The sequence below is a fragment of the Sylvia atricapilla genome, chromosome 10, assembly GCF_009819655.1.
Source record: "Sylvia atricapilla isolate bSylAtr1 chromosome 10, bSylAtr1.pri, whole genome shotgun sequence".
Taxonomy (NCBI): domain Eukaryota; kingdom Metazoa; phylum Chordata; class Aves; order Passeriformes; family Sylviidae; genus Sylvia; species Sylvia atricapilla.
The window spans coordinates 10,996,308-11,010,374 of NC_089149.1; the positions used below are offsets into that span (position 1 = coordinate 10,996,308).

Here is a 14,067-nt window from a genome sequence, read left to right on the forward strand (position 1 = left end):
TTTATTGCTCTGGAGTGACTGAAAAAGCTGTTTTAAAGGAGTGTGTGCAAGCATCATAATTCTGGTATAATATCCATAGACATACACGTACAAACACAGTTTTTACTTACCAATCCTTTAAGCTCTCATCTACCAGAACATGCCTTTGCCTTCCTTTTTTCCTTTAATCTTATGTATTGCCTGCTTGAGAAATCATAGGCTGCTCAGAAGTCTTACTATTTTCCTTGGGGTTACTGAGCTAAAGCCAAGCTAAATCCCAAGGTTTTGTGACCATATGAGCATGGCTGAAGGGGTACATTACACACTGCTCTGTAATTTATTTGTGTACACATCTCTTATGCAAGGATATGAGCACTGCTCTGGAGGTGAACACGCTTAGAGGCTGTGGATGGTGGTGTGTGAAGGAGGAAAATGGAGAGGGTACAACCAGGATGGAGGAGTGGGAATGGTTGGGCAGACACGTCCATGGAGCAGAAGAGCTCTTAGGGAAAAAAAGCTCCAAAGCTTTCCATCACCTCTGACTCCTGAGCCCTTCCTGCTGGACAAGCCCCTGGCTCTGAACACGAGTCACCTCACGGGCTGCTCGCCTGTTTGCAGGGAGGTCTGTGTTTCATGCATGAATGCACAGCATCACCACTTCCTTCTTGCTCCAGGCCCTCTGCTACACCATATATTAGACTGAGGAAGTAAAGGCAGAACACCACCCTTCTCTGCTCATGGGACTGCAACCTCAGTGGGGTGTTGCTGCAAAAATGTCAGTAGACTGGTGACAACCACCTCCCATGACTGGCAGTAGTTTGTCTCTCTCTAACATAAATAGCTTGGCTTTCACGGAGAGCACAGACCACCTTGTGTTAATGAGTAATAAAAGCAATCGACCCATGGTGTGTTTGTCCCTGAGCTGGGGCTGAGTGTAGTCAAGGTGATAAAACTCCTGCATTAGCAAAGTTTTGCTGCATCAATATCACACAGAGTAAGAGCCCGACAAGGCCAAGCTCTGACAATCAAATATTAGGACACCCTAATGCTTTTGTTAGTGTCAAAGCACAGTTAGCATATGTAGTACAGCCTACAAATTCACTGGAAAGCTACTCTGAGTCATGTCAGCCGGGTTTGGGGCTATACAGAGATATCTTGGGAGGTTATTTTGGGAGAGCTGTTTTCTGAAGATGAGGGGACATCTGTCATGCAAGTTAGGGAAAAAGACCATGATGAAAAACTGCTACAGACTTTGCTTCAATAAGATGCTGACTTGTTTTAAATAAAGAGTATTAAACATGTGCATTGCCATTTTCTACTAAATAAAGAATTTTGTATTCTTTCTAGTAACTACAGCAGATTCTGTGGGACTGTTTGGAGATGTGGACCTAAAGAAGGACCAGACACTGGATTGGTCTCTCCAACAGGTGAAAAGTCACAAACCATCTTCATTGTGTTGCACACTTTGGAACAGCCTTACACCAGGAAAACCTGTAGGATCCTGACGTGCTCTGCTGTCCTGGCCAGGATGCTCCAGAGCCCCAAGCTAGATGCAAATGTCCAGGGAGCCACTTCCTGTCCCCAGTGACTCATGGCCAGGGAAGCACTGGCATCCTGCTCTAGGAAGGGTCACTCACCTGCCATGCCCTGCAGGGAAGGGGAGCACAGGGAGGTGGAAGGAGCTGGGACAGCAGCACATTGCTGGGCATGTGGAAAACAAACAAGACATCTCCAGGACTACAATAACAACTGTGGAGAGGTGGAGTGAAGCACAGACAGCACTGGTGCCTCACATGCTGCCTCCACCCCTTAGTGGAGTCTGCCTCTTGGTCTGACATCCATGGACATTTGATGGGGTGAGCTGGAAGAACAGAGTATGACGTGCCCATCACAAAAGCTTAGAAACACCTCTCTGGCTATTACCATGGGAGATTTTCACTTTCCATCTCTGTCATACTTGTATTGAGACACTTTCACCATGTACCAACTAAGAGAAAAACTTTATTTCCACTGTGTTTATCCTCTGTGAAAGCAGCTTGCATTTGGGTACAGGACAGAAGGAGAAGGCAAGAACATTCATGTGGCTAAAATACATTTCCTGGTTAATCCAAGCTCTGTTCCTGTTAAATTCTGCTCTTGACACCGCTGAGGATTTAATGCTGATTGTGGGAAGGCTGTCTCAGATTTTTCAGGCCTTTTCTAGTTCACCATCACTTTTTCTGAGTTGCCACTAGTAACAACTGACCATGATGCTTTTTAAAAATGGGTGCAGACAAAGGTTAATGAACAGGGTACAAGACAAATATAAGAAGATGATATGTGTTTTCAGTACCTGCCTCACACAAATGCAATCTATATGCATATATATGCTAATGAAAGTCATTGTCCTTTATGGGACCTGAGTGGCCACTGCCATGTCCCCGTGGGTCAGAACTGTTGAAAACACAAAGCTACCCATGTCACAGAAACCCATGAAGTGAAAATCATGAAGGTTTCTTTGACTTATCCAGATATTTGGATACCAGAAAACTCAGCAGAAAGTATCATACCCACATAACTACATCAAAGACCTGCATCTGGGAAAGATGAAAGAAAAGTTCCTCACTTTTCAGCTTCTACAAATGGAATTAGGAAAGAGAAAGCAGAAAGCTGAAGCAGCAGAGCCTCCTGCATACCCTGGCTTTATGACCTGGATTTTCTGTTCTCCACTTAATCCTCCCAAAGGATGTGCTGAGGATCTATTCCACACTCACCTCTGAGGAATGGAGTGAGCCTGACATCGAAGGTAAAAGCTGTGATCCCTGCCAGCAAAACCGTATCATGAGGTTATGGCTGGGTCGTGTATTGTAAGAACAAACTTCTCTCTGCTGTGGTATTTGAAGAGGAATCCCGGAGGAGCGGAAGCTTTGCGCAGCTCTGTAAAGGCGCCGCTTGGCTCCATCTGGAGGTGACAGCTGAGATGACAGACACGGCCAGGGCTGGAAGCAAAGCTGAACGCAGAGCAAGTCTGCTCCTCTGCCCTGTGTCGAATATTTGTCCATTCAAGGCAGGTCTTCAGCCTGTTACTGCTTCTCTTTATATTCAAAAATAAGGGTCATTGAGGGTGATATGGTTTCTGTTGCTTTTGTACCTTTGGAGTAGGAGGAATTTCTAGTCCCACTCCCCTTTGGTTTTCCTAAAAGGTGCCCTGGAGCCCTGATAGCTTTCTCAGCGCTGCACAAGAGAAGACATTGAGAAGCCTCTTACAGAGGCTCCAGCCTTCTGCCCCTGGCAGCCTATGTGACCCCTGCTCACCTGGAGAGTCCTGCAGGAAAGCCGAAGTTTGCAGTCAGAGTGAGCAAGCAGGGAAATTCCCACCAACTGAAATCCTCCAGACTGGCACCAGTCTGAAAACTTCAAGATTTCCACATGGGAGTTGTATTCATACCATGAACAAATTGAGGCCCAGGGCATGAGAGGTTTGACTTAAATTCAGAATGTAGAGTTCTGTATCTGGGATGGGGGTGGATGTTGGCTCTGAAGGCCCATGACTGCTACCTTTTCCTTTTCCTCCCTGAAGACATTTCTGCACTGAACTAGATCATCATTGCACCAGAGACCAACAGGGTAACAACCAAGGGGCCTGGGTTTTTACATCAAGACACTTTATAACAGCTCCCTGTTAAGGCATAAACCACTGAACAGGAATAAATCTGTGTGTGCACATGAGAGCTCCTCTCTTTGTCCCTCAGCGATGCTGAAAACTTCTGCCCTGGAGAACAAGTTTTGAGTCTTTGTTCTAATCCCTATTTTGACAAAACCTGCCATGATACCTGCCTCTGCCAGTGCAGGGCTCCAGTCTCCTGCATGTCTCTTCTGCACAGCCCCATTTCTCTTCAGTCAGGCATGACAGGAGCTGTAGTGGTGCAGGGCGGATTGGCTGCAGCAGCTCCCGTGGGCACTCTCACCCTCCTCCTGACCTCGGCAGGTGAGCTCTGCTCCTGCAGCCATCACTACCAGATGGCACCTGCACAAGTGAGGAGGTCCTGTCCTTCATGGTCACTGTGAGAGGGGGCTGGCTGGTTATCTGCGACACTGAGGCTTTTCTCTACCCCGGCTTTAGGAACAAGGCTGGGAGCTCCTGTTCGCACTGCCCTGGATGTGCTGAGCACCTGCTGACATGAAGTTTTTCCTCCAATATGTGGGCTGCATTTTTGCTTTTTTCTCTGCTGGGTTTTTGATAATATCTACCTGGACAGATTGCTGGATGGTGAATGCTGATGACTCCCTGGAGGTAAGACTGGGGTGAGGAGAGCCTGATCACCAAACCCAATGTGTCCTAGAGAGAGTTTGCGCCTGGTACCATTGCTCCACTCCACGCTCATGTTCTTTTTCCCTGTTGTGCTGGATGAAAGTGGATGAGCAGGAGAAAAGTGGTATTTTGTGTAATTCTCTTTGGCAGACTTTTTTTATCCATATTGTGCTCTTACTTGATAAGTTCAGGAAAGATCCACAGGCTCTAGTTTTGAATGTACATGAACTCAAGAGGAGTTATTCTGTACCTCTAGCCTGCATGGAAATTTTGGAGACATTTCTAGTTCTGTAGTTCAGACTTCTTGGTGGAGACATCCAGCATGTACAACTGTGCTCTTCAAGTCTTTTTCTGAACAGCCATTGAGCTACAGGGCTACTGGAAATTTAAGGGGGGCACGGGGGCTCAATATCTCCTGGACCTCATGTGCACAGCAATGCTCTCATATTAGAGAAATGTATTGGCAAAAGTTAATTGCAAACAAGGGACCAGACTGCTGCTTACAGGCAAGGTGTGCCCCAAAGACTCTAGGCCCCAAATCATCCCTGTTTCTCCTGCATTGAATACTGCAAATTTCTAATTTTCTTCCCAGCACAGCCATTCATTTCTGTACACTTAAGCTGCAGGTCCACAGTATAGGAATTGCTCTTTGGCAAATTGGATTGTTTAGGCAGTGAAGGTGAAACACCTTCCAAGACAGAAAGTTTGGCTGAATGTATCAGGAGGAAACTTTCTATCTGCTATCCAGCATGTGAAACCACAAGCTCCTCTGCACTCGGTGATTGCAATGCAGCCTTTAGCTACAGCACATGAGGTGGTGAATTATCCAAGGAAAGAAGGATAATTACAAAGAAAATTAATTACAAGAAAAACTTATTTTTTTCCTCTGTGCCGCAAGAAATCCTAACCATCTGACTCTCAGAAACCCTGAAAGGCGGATGTAAGTGCTGAGGTGATGATCCGATGCAGTGCAGTTCCTGCTGGGCAGCGTGTCTACTCAGTGAGCCTCTTTACAGGGCAAATAGAGCGCACCCAGTGATGCTGGATGGGATACGACTCTTCATTTGGGAGATATTCCAGATTCCTTTCAGGAAGTACTCAGATGAAGGTATCAGTACACTCAGGAGAGCCAAGAGAATCCACTTGTGGGGAAAACCGGATGGGAGAAGCCCAGCTCCTGAGCAAAGTGAATCCAGTAAAGAACTGGTCCGTTACCCTGAGGCAGTGTAACCTTGTCTTCCGGGCGCAAAGGCACCTGCGATGGGCTGTCCGAAGTGCTCCATTAACACCCAGTTTGGTTATTAGCAACCACTATTCTCACATTCCGGCTCTGAGTGTGAATACTAAACAAAGGAGAAAAACGCCCCCAGCCTTAATACCTGATCTCCTTAATGACCCTAATGACTCACTGCCTCTCTAAACAGGGGAATGTCCACAGCCAGAAAGGCGTAGAGACCGCAATGACTCCTGTTTTCAGCTGGAAAAAGGGTAAGTTAGGCAACTTTGACTCCAGGAGAAGGTAGCTCCATCCTTCAGCAGCTGCTGAGTCTGGGCTGGTTGCTTGGCTTTGACCCTGGCCTCCAGAGGGAGGATGAAGCCCTCACTGTGGTCCCACTGGAGAGAAGCATCCCAGGAAGAAGAGGCCAGGGAGTGCCAGGAGCAGCCACCTCCAGAGAGGCTGCAGGATCCCAGACTCAGCTTTCACAGCCCCTCACCTCACTTCAGAAAAAACAGGTTACAGCCATACAGAAAGTTGTTTAAGTTGGTGACTCCCTGTGAAGCATCAAGACAGGGCTGGGTCAAATTTTGCCGTAGTTTGAAGTGGAAAAAGCCCATAATCTGCTTCTCAACAAGCGCTGTATTGTGTAGACAGGCGCTCCCTGTCGCAGGTGGATTATAAATACCACCACTACTGTTAAACGCTGCCTGTTTTACTCTCAAGCTGGGCTTGTAATCATTGTCTGCTGGCACCTTCTCAGAGTGCGGTAAAACACTGACTAACATCGCTTACGTGTTTGTCTTCTCCGCTTTCCCCACAAGGAGAAGTGTGTGCTTGTTCTGTAATCTCCTTCTTTTTCTGTATGAGAATGATTTTAATATTAATTATACATTATGAATAGGATATAATTATGTGTATTACAGTCATTATGCAGTTCATGTTTTACATGCATACTTGTGTTAGGGAAAGCAGGTCGTGGCAACGTGTTTCGTAATCGGAGTGGGGGATGAGGAGCCTGGCTGTGATGTTTGGCTGCTCAGGGAATCCTCTGTTGGGCCCAGGAAAGCTGGAGGAGATCTGCTATAGGGGGAGAGAGCTGATGGGGAATTGGTGCTGCCAACATAGTGCAGAGGTCCAGCCATGGGGTGGGGAGATCCGTGTTCCCACATGATGCCCCATTCCTGACCCCTGTCCCCTCTACAGCAGCGAGTTCCTGTGTGCCTGAAGGTCTGGGTTGTCAGCACAAGGGAAGATGCCCAGGGGTGGCTTGGGAGCAGGTTAACAACCAGAAGGATCAACAGGGCACAAAGCAGAGGGGAGCAAGTGTTGGCCCTTGGCAGCAGAAATCAGAATAGCTCAGCAGTGGCTCAGTGCCCACAGGTCCCCACAGTGACACTTGGTCCTGCCCCTCCTGCACCAGGCAATAGGACATTTGTCCCTGGCTGCACACAGGCTGTGTGGAGATGGGCTGGTTTCTGACAACTGAAACATCCCAAAAAACTAAAAACATGAATCAAGTTTTTGTTAGTCTGGGAAGGGGGTTATTTCACAAGCTAGACCATAACTGTTGTGTTTAAGTCCTCTGTTTTGCTTGGAGGGTGACAAAGCCTGGAATCCTGTTAGTCTCTCTGTAAATAATTTAGATGTAGATGCTGCTTGTAAGATTTAAAACACAATAATATCAGCAAGTGAGGAAGTAAGTAACATTATTAGCTGAATGCAGAGTAGTATAAATAAGCCTATGGTGGTTTGGCAGGAAAGAGAAATTATATAAATACAAGTGGAACAAAATGTAATTTAATACAAATATGCTAATTTCAAGCACAGCTTGAACAGTGGCGAGTTATGACAGAAGAGGACCTGCAACTGCATTAAGAGGGCCATGGTAAAAATACATGGAATGTAAACATGGCAAATTGTTTTAAAGACTCTGTTCTCATGAAAAACACAGAATAAATGAAATTAGTTTTTGCCCTCAGTGCTTCTCATTTTTCATCATTAAATATGCCCTGAAATTCTCAGAAATGTTAAGCACTTTTCATCTTCATGAAACAAAACATGTAGATTATTTTAGTTCAAATATAAATAGTATCTCTTCTGCCAGTCTGAAGTAGCGAGTCATTTTTCCTCACCTTAGATCCAGAGAGCAGTATCACAGAGGAGGTGCACAGTTTGGCTCAGGCATTGTATTGTGGAGAAAATATTGCAGTTGGCTTCAATACATCCTGTGTAAGACTTTATTACGTGTCTGGGATGTGTTATTATCTGCTTTGTGATTTACACAGTGCAAGAAAAATGAATTTATTGCATCATCCAAGCAAGCCAGGTCCCCTTCCCCTGTGTGAAACTCATTTGCTGGAAGAGTTTCTCTTTCCATTAACTGCAGCGGGTGTCGCTGGCAGCAGTGGGCGGGCTGGAGTCCAAAGCTGCACCAACATTAACTCTGCTCCTCGTATGAGCAATTCCAGGAATATTTTAGAGGTGCTTGTTGCCGTATTTGCATTGGTAATGAAAACGCCTCCCGTATTAAAGTGATTTATGGAAGGCTGGGCTGGGAATGGTATCCACAGCTGGAGGACAGCGGAGACGATTAACCATGATGCTGCTGCATTGTCTGCCCCAGTCTGGATGTCTCAGGGATGACTGTGGCTTGGGCACGCGTGGTCCCACGGCTGGCAGCGCACTGGGAGCCCCAGGGCCAGGACCAGCACCGGCTGCCTCTCATTTTCCAGCCAGTGTTTACAGCTGAGTCATCTGGGGCAGCCCTCCCCAGGTGTCTGCAGAGGGGCTCACATCCAGACTCCTCTGCACTCCTCTCCCACTCTCTGAGCTGCTCCTCCTCTGTCAGGAGGATGGTGCAAGGAAGGGGAGCACAGGCAGCAAAGTCTCAGGTTGTCTGGTCCATGGCCCTGCCCAACTCAGCCCAGACAAGTGTTTGGCAATGAGTGAGCAAACCTATGCTTAGATCTTTTTGGTCAGCCACCCCCCAGCTCCTCCCAGAAATTTCCTTCAGAATTTTTATCCTTACCAGTAGGCAAGGTTTTGGTTTTTTCCTGATGTCTACTTTGAATTTTTTTGCTCTAATATAAAAACATTAGTAGAGACACAGAAAACATTGTCCTTCATCCTCCTGCTTTTTCTCTTCAAGCTAAATCCTCTGGTTTACCATCATTGTAACTGGACCAGGATTTCTGTTGAAGGGCTCAGATGCCCAACTGCTGTATTGGTGGATATTTTAACCTATGGTCTTTTTTGTCTTCTCAATCCACAGGTGAGTATAAAATGTCGTGGCCTGTGGTGGGAATGTGTCACAAACGTTTTTGATGGCATCCAAACTTGTGATGAGTATGACTCCATCTACGCTGAGCATTCTGGTATGTAAGAGTTAGAGATGTTTCTACAAGTGGTGGGAACCTTGAGTGTAGACTACGAGTATCTGTTCTACCCAGCGACAGATAATTAGAAGCATGTTTCTTTTCTCAGTCAGGCATTACTTCCAGGGGAAGGTGAAAGATGCTGAACCACCAGAAAAAAATGTTCCTATGAGATCTGACCTCATTACCTGCCCACATTTCCATTCCTTGTGCACTAGAACGATCTGCTTTTGTCCTGCAGTGAAGCTGGTGCTGACCCGAGCCATGATGATAACAGCAGACATCCTGTCAGGACTTGGATTTCTCTTCCTGGTCCTGGGCCTGGACTGTGTGAAATTCCTTCCCGATGAGCCTCACATCAAGCTGCGCATCTGCCTGGCATCTGGGGTGATGCTGCTCCTTGCAGGTATTTCCCCACTGTGTCCCTGTTCTGTAGCACACCCTCTAGCAAAGTGGGAAGCATGAAAAGCCTTCTTTTATTTTGGTTGGTGATTTTCTGTAGGACGAAGGATCTTTATTTATTTGTATAATGCAGCTTCTTCTGTTCACCACCTGCCTCAAACAGCACGTAGTTGACCTGCTTTCAGTTCATGTTTCTGACCAGGAGTATTGGCTTTGAGTTGACTGACTTCCATTTTCTGCTGTTTCACTGTGGAGCAGTCGAGGTTGCTGATATGGCAAAGAGACCTTGCTGCAGGTCTCCAGACCAGTTGCTGAAGGACTAGAAAGTCTTGGCATCCTGGTTTGGTTTCTGGCTCTGCCACAAATTGTGTGACCTTGGGCAAGTCACTTAACAAAAAAATCTCTGCAGCTGATCTCTAATAAAAGGATAATAACATGTCTGTCCCTTCTAGGTGATAAATACCCAACTAGCTGAGGTGCTTGGTTGTTACAGCCAGTGGGAGAATTTTAAATACAAAAATAAATAGCCAACTACATACCAAATAATATCATTTGACTTTATGCCAATATCAAGCAGCTACCTCTTCTTCAGTCTAAGCAGATTTAATAACTCATCCCAGCCACTGGGAGCACATGTAAAACATGGCAAGAGGCTCTTTTAAAGCATCTTCCATTCATTTCTCAGCTTGTCTGAAAAGCATTATCAAAGTTTTAAAAATCAAAACACATCAGAAAATTAAATTCTGGGGACAACTTTACAAGCAGCTGAAAGGGGAGGAGCTTTCTGCCTTTTGCTGCAGAAACCTGAGTGCTGCCAGTGTGCTGGAGGTGTGTGTGAATGCCAAGCCATGAGGTGCAGCCTCTGCCTGGCAGCACAGGGTATCAACAGGAGCCAGGGTGAATCTGCTAAAGGCTGAGCGTGGACAGGGCCCAAAACCTGCTATCCCAGGAAGGTCTTCCCACCCTGAGGTCTGACCCAGCAGACAGCAGCTGTAGCTGTAGATTTGATCCCTGGTGGCTGTGTGTGTGGCCCCTGTGTCCCCTGCAGGTCTCCCTGGCATCACGGGCTCCGTGTGGTACGCCGTGGATGTCTACGTGGAGCGCTCCTCTCTGCTCTTCCACAACGTGTTCCTGGGCATCCAGTACAAGTTTGGTTGGTCCTGCTGGCTCGGCATGGCAGGCTCATTTGGCTGCTTCTTGTCTGGGTCCCTGCTCACCTGCTGCATGTATCTCTTCAGAGGTGAGGAACCACAGCTCAGGGATAGAGCCATTGCTCAGGGTGTGCTACAAGAGCACAGGGTGGGGAAAGTCCTTTGCCATGGCTGCTCATCTCCAGTGGTGACATTTTCAGCTGTAAAATGGGAATAGTCTTAGGCAGCTCTAGAAAGCACATCAAGGTCTTCATGTGGGAGCTGAGGTGTAAGGATGACAAAAATTGTGATGTTATTATGTCACACCTCGGAGTGCTGCTTTCCCTTTGCAGCCCAAGAGTCACCAAGCAGTTCCTATTTCTCTTCCTGTGCCTCACAGAGAGCAGTTCTGGAAGACTCCATTCTGCCTACCCCTTGAGGAAAGGCTATTCCTCAGCTACGACTGTCGTAACAAACGCGCATTTCCCGTCCTCGCAAACAGCCACCTCCAAAATGTATGCAGTGGACACAAGGGTGTGAGGAGGAGGTAAGTGCTCCAGAAAGAGCTCTGCTTTTGTTTGTAGGGGATTGCACAGAGACTCAAGCTCTTTGGTTGTGATACAGATGCAGTTGAATTTCAAGGATCTACTGTATGCTTCAGTGTTTGCATTATGACAGCTTCAAAATGCCTTTCCTCTAAGAAAGTAAATTCTGAGAAGATCTTGCTTTCTGGAATCCTCTTGTCTTGGATGCTGAGGCCACTCGTGTGAGCACAGACTGAAATAACCAACACATAATCTTTCCAGCATTTGTCTCAAGATTATTTGTAGAAGTGAGAGAAATCAGCCATTCCTGAATCAGACAGCAGTGTTCTGCATGAAGATCCTCAAACTGCAAGATGGATCTGTTCCATGTCTGGCAATGTGTCAACAGAGTGTACAAAGGAGATAATCCTGGCAAAGGAAGGGACTGACTGTCTGACCAACATCTGGACCTGCTGCACTCAGCATGGGTGTCTGCCCCTCTTACAGGCAGCTGGGGAGCTTTCCAGGAGATAAGAGCTGTGTTAAATGTCTGACCCTCTCTTTGGTCCATGAACCTCTGCACTGAGAAAAGATTGTAAATGCAGGTGCAATCTTCCCTGAAAAATACAGTCTTTCTCAGTCAGCATTAAAAGGTACACTACAGATGCTCTAAACTCACTGAAATCTGGAAATTGCCAGGTTCATTCTGCTTAATAAAAACATTTCTTGGACAAAGTGAGTGAAGATCCCAAATAACTTGTGCATTACAATACATCTACATTAGCTATAAACTAGGATAAATGATAGTAAAATCTATTGTCTCTTTCCATCAAAAGGTATTTAAACCTAGTTCGGGACGGTTGTCCCCTGCTGCAATCCAGGCTGCCATAGGCTGCATGAGGCTGGAACATCACCCAGGTCTTCACTAAGGTGGGGAAAGAAAAACCCTGTATGGCTTAACATGTTTCCTAAGAATGGATGTGAACATTTTTTCATGCCTTTAAGAGAGAGAGAAGCTGAGACAGAGTTTTCTTAGGGTTGGTAGGAACTGTCCAAATGCAGTCCTTTCTGACCATGACACCCCACCACACCGTATCATGGGCACTGAGGGCTGAGAAAAGTCTTCCAGCACAGAGAGTTATCTGCTATGGGGCAGTGGAAGAACAAAGGTGGAGTCTCAGCTGGGTGTGCACAGCTGTGGGTGCTGAAGCACTACCAGAGGCAGGCTTCCTCCATGGACTGCTGGATGGGGAGGTTGGGTTTCCTTCTCCTAGACAGGATGAAGTGAAACCTTATGTTATGTGGGCCAGAGGCAGATGGGCCAGCTGAGGATAGAGTGAGCTGTATCCCAAGCAGCACTTCTGATAGCTCCTATGATGGAAAATGAAGGGCTGAATCCTCTGATGGATTATTCTGGAAGCAGCACCTTGTGCTGCAGCACAGGACTGACCAACAAGGCCAAAACAAAACCCAGCCCTGACACGGCTGTAAGTGGAGAAGCACCCAGAGCTGGAACAGACAAGACAACAGCCGGTCTGCATGGCTCTGCTGGAGGCCCAGGCACCTCCACAGGGCTCAACCATCTCAGCAAGAGCCCTGTGGCAGCTCTGCTGCCCGGGCAAGGGAGGCTCGTGCTGCAGAGTTTGTGCCTGCAGAGTTCGTGCTGCTTGGGCTGGCAGACGTTTATGTCAGCCAAACTGAGAGAAGCTTACTGCCAACAGATGAGCTATACCAAACAGATGTAAACACAGTAGGAGAGGTGATGGAGGCTTTTTTACAAGGTCCTGAGAGACAACGAGTGCAAGAGTTATGAGCGATGTGATGAATTCACAGATTATACCAAGAAAGCACAAAGAGATCTGGAGGTGACAGGAATTTTTGTCTGTTGTTGCAGGAAACTGCATGTGGAGCTTGGCGGTTGCTTTTTTTTCTTTTTGAACTTTTTAACAGCCACATCATAAATGTGTTTTCTGTGGGTCTTTGGGGCAGGAGAGCTGACACTGCTGATACTCTCTGCCAGGGTAACTCTTGGAACACTTTTGGGTCTGCTTCCTGGGCTGTGTCCCTGCTCCCCTGCTCATTCAGAGACACACTGGGAAGGAGATGGAGGGTGAATACGCCCCAGAGGCAGAGCTGTGTTCAGTGACTGCTCCACTGCCCACATCCCTGCTCCTGCCCAGGGAGGCAAATGCTCCCTCAGCCTCCCCGAGGGAGGAGAGACGCTGCAGGCAGCCTCAGCCCGGCTCACCCAGCTCAGAGATGCTCCTGGGGAGGAGGTACCCAGCAAAGACATCATCAACTCCAAATAAAACTCCCCAGCCTATGCAGCCAGCACATTATCTCTCCCCACAAACACTCAGGGATGCCTGCCAGCCTCTTGCTGCTGTTTTCTACAGCTTTTTCTGAGCACAAAGTTTATTTCTTGCCTTGAAGATTTATTTTCTGTTTAGCACAGAAGAAATGCAGGTGTAATTACAAATCTCAGACCACTGATTTCTCTTGTTCAGCACTTGAGGAAAATTCTGTACCATTGTCCTCATGGCCTTCAGCTTGTTTTAAGGTGGTGGGAGCTGTTTTGTGACTTGCAACACGTGGGTCACACCAAGCAGTGGCTCAGTGGGCACTGAATGTCTATGCCCTGATCAGGGGCGACTATTAGGATTAGTTTCTTTAGTCCCTCCAGCCCTGTGTTCCTCCTTGAGTTACACAAATAGAGCACACACATACCCCAAATACTACCTTAACTCATCCTCCTCAAATAGACTTCACATGCAAAGGATTTATGTACAAATGTTCTTCGCATATGGAGAAGAATATTGCCTCAACACTTGTGAGCCTCTCTTCTTCAGTATCTGTATAGAATAAGAGTTAATTCGTTTATCATACTTCTGTTCTAGCCAAAGTCTTTGGTAGATTTTGAGGATCTATCTCCTGTACAAGAGGACCAGGAAAAGGTCACAGCAACTCTTAGTTTTGCTAGGTTAATTTTTGTAACCTGTCCAGTACTGCATTGCTTCATTATCCAAATTCTGCTGACATCTATCTGATGTTTTGATCAGCTGTTAATATTTAATTGTTAATCCCTGTTTGATTTAATACTGCCACTGGTTTCATGACTGCAGGATTCACTCCTCATTAGCTCATTATC

At 46.7% G+C, this 14,067-nt stretch overlaps 1 protein-coding gene across 1 annotated transcript; it reads left to right on the forward strand.

Moving 5' to 3' along the window:
- The first annotated feature begins 4,135 nt into the window (after positions 1–4,135).
- CLDN16 (claudin 16) lies at positions 4,136–11,697 on the forward strand. Its single transcript, XM_066326453.1, has 5 exons — positions 4,136–4,252; positions 8,761–8,863; positions 9,105–9,269; positions 10,314–10,505; positions 10,796–11,697. Exons 1-5 carry the CDS (start codon positions 4,139–4,141, stop codon positions 10,933–10,935), a joined length of 714 nt encoding a protein of 237 aa, XP_066182550.1. The 5' UTR covers positions 4,136–4,138; the 3' UTR covers positions 10,936–11,697.
- Positions 11,698–14,067: the final 2,370 nt, after the last annotated feature.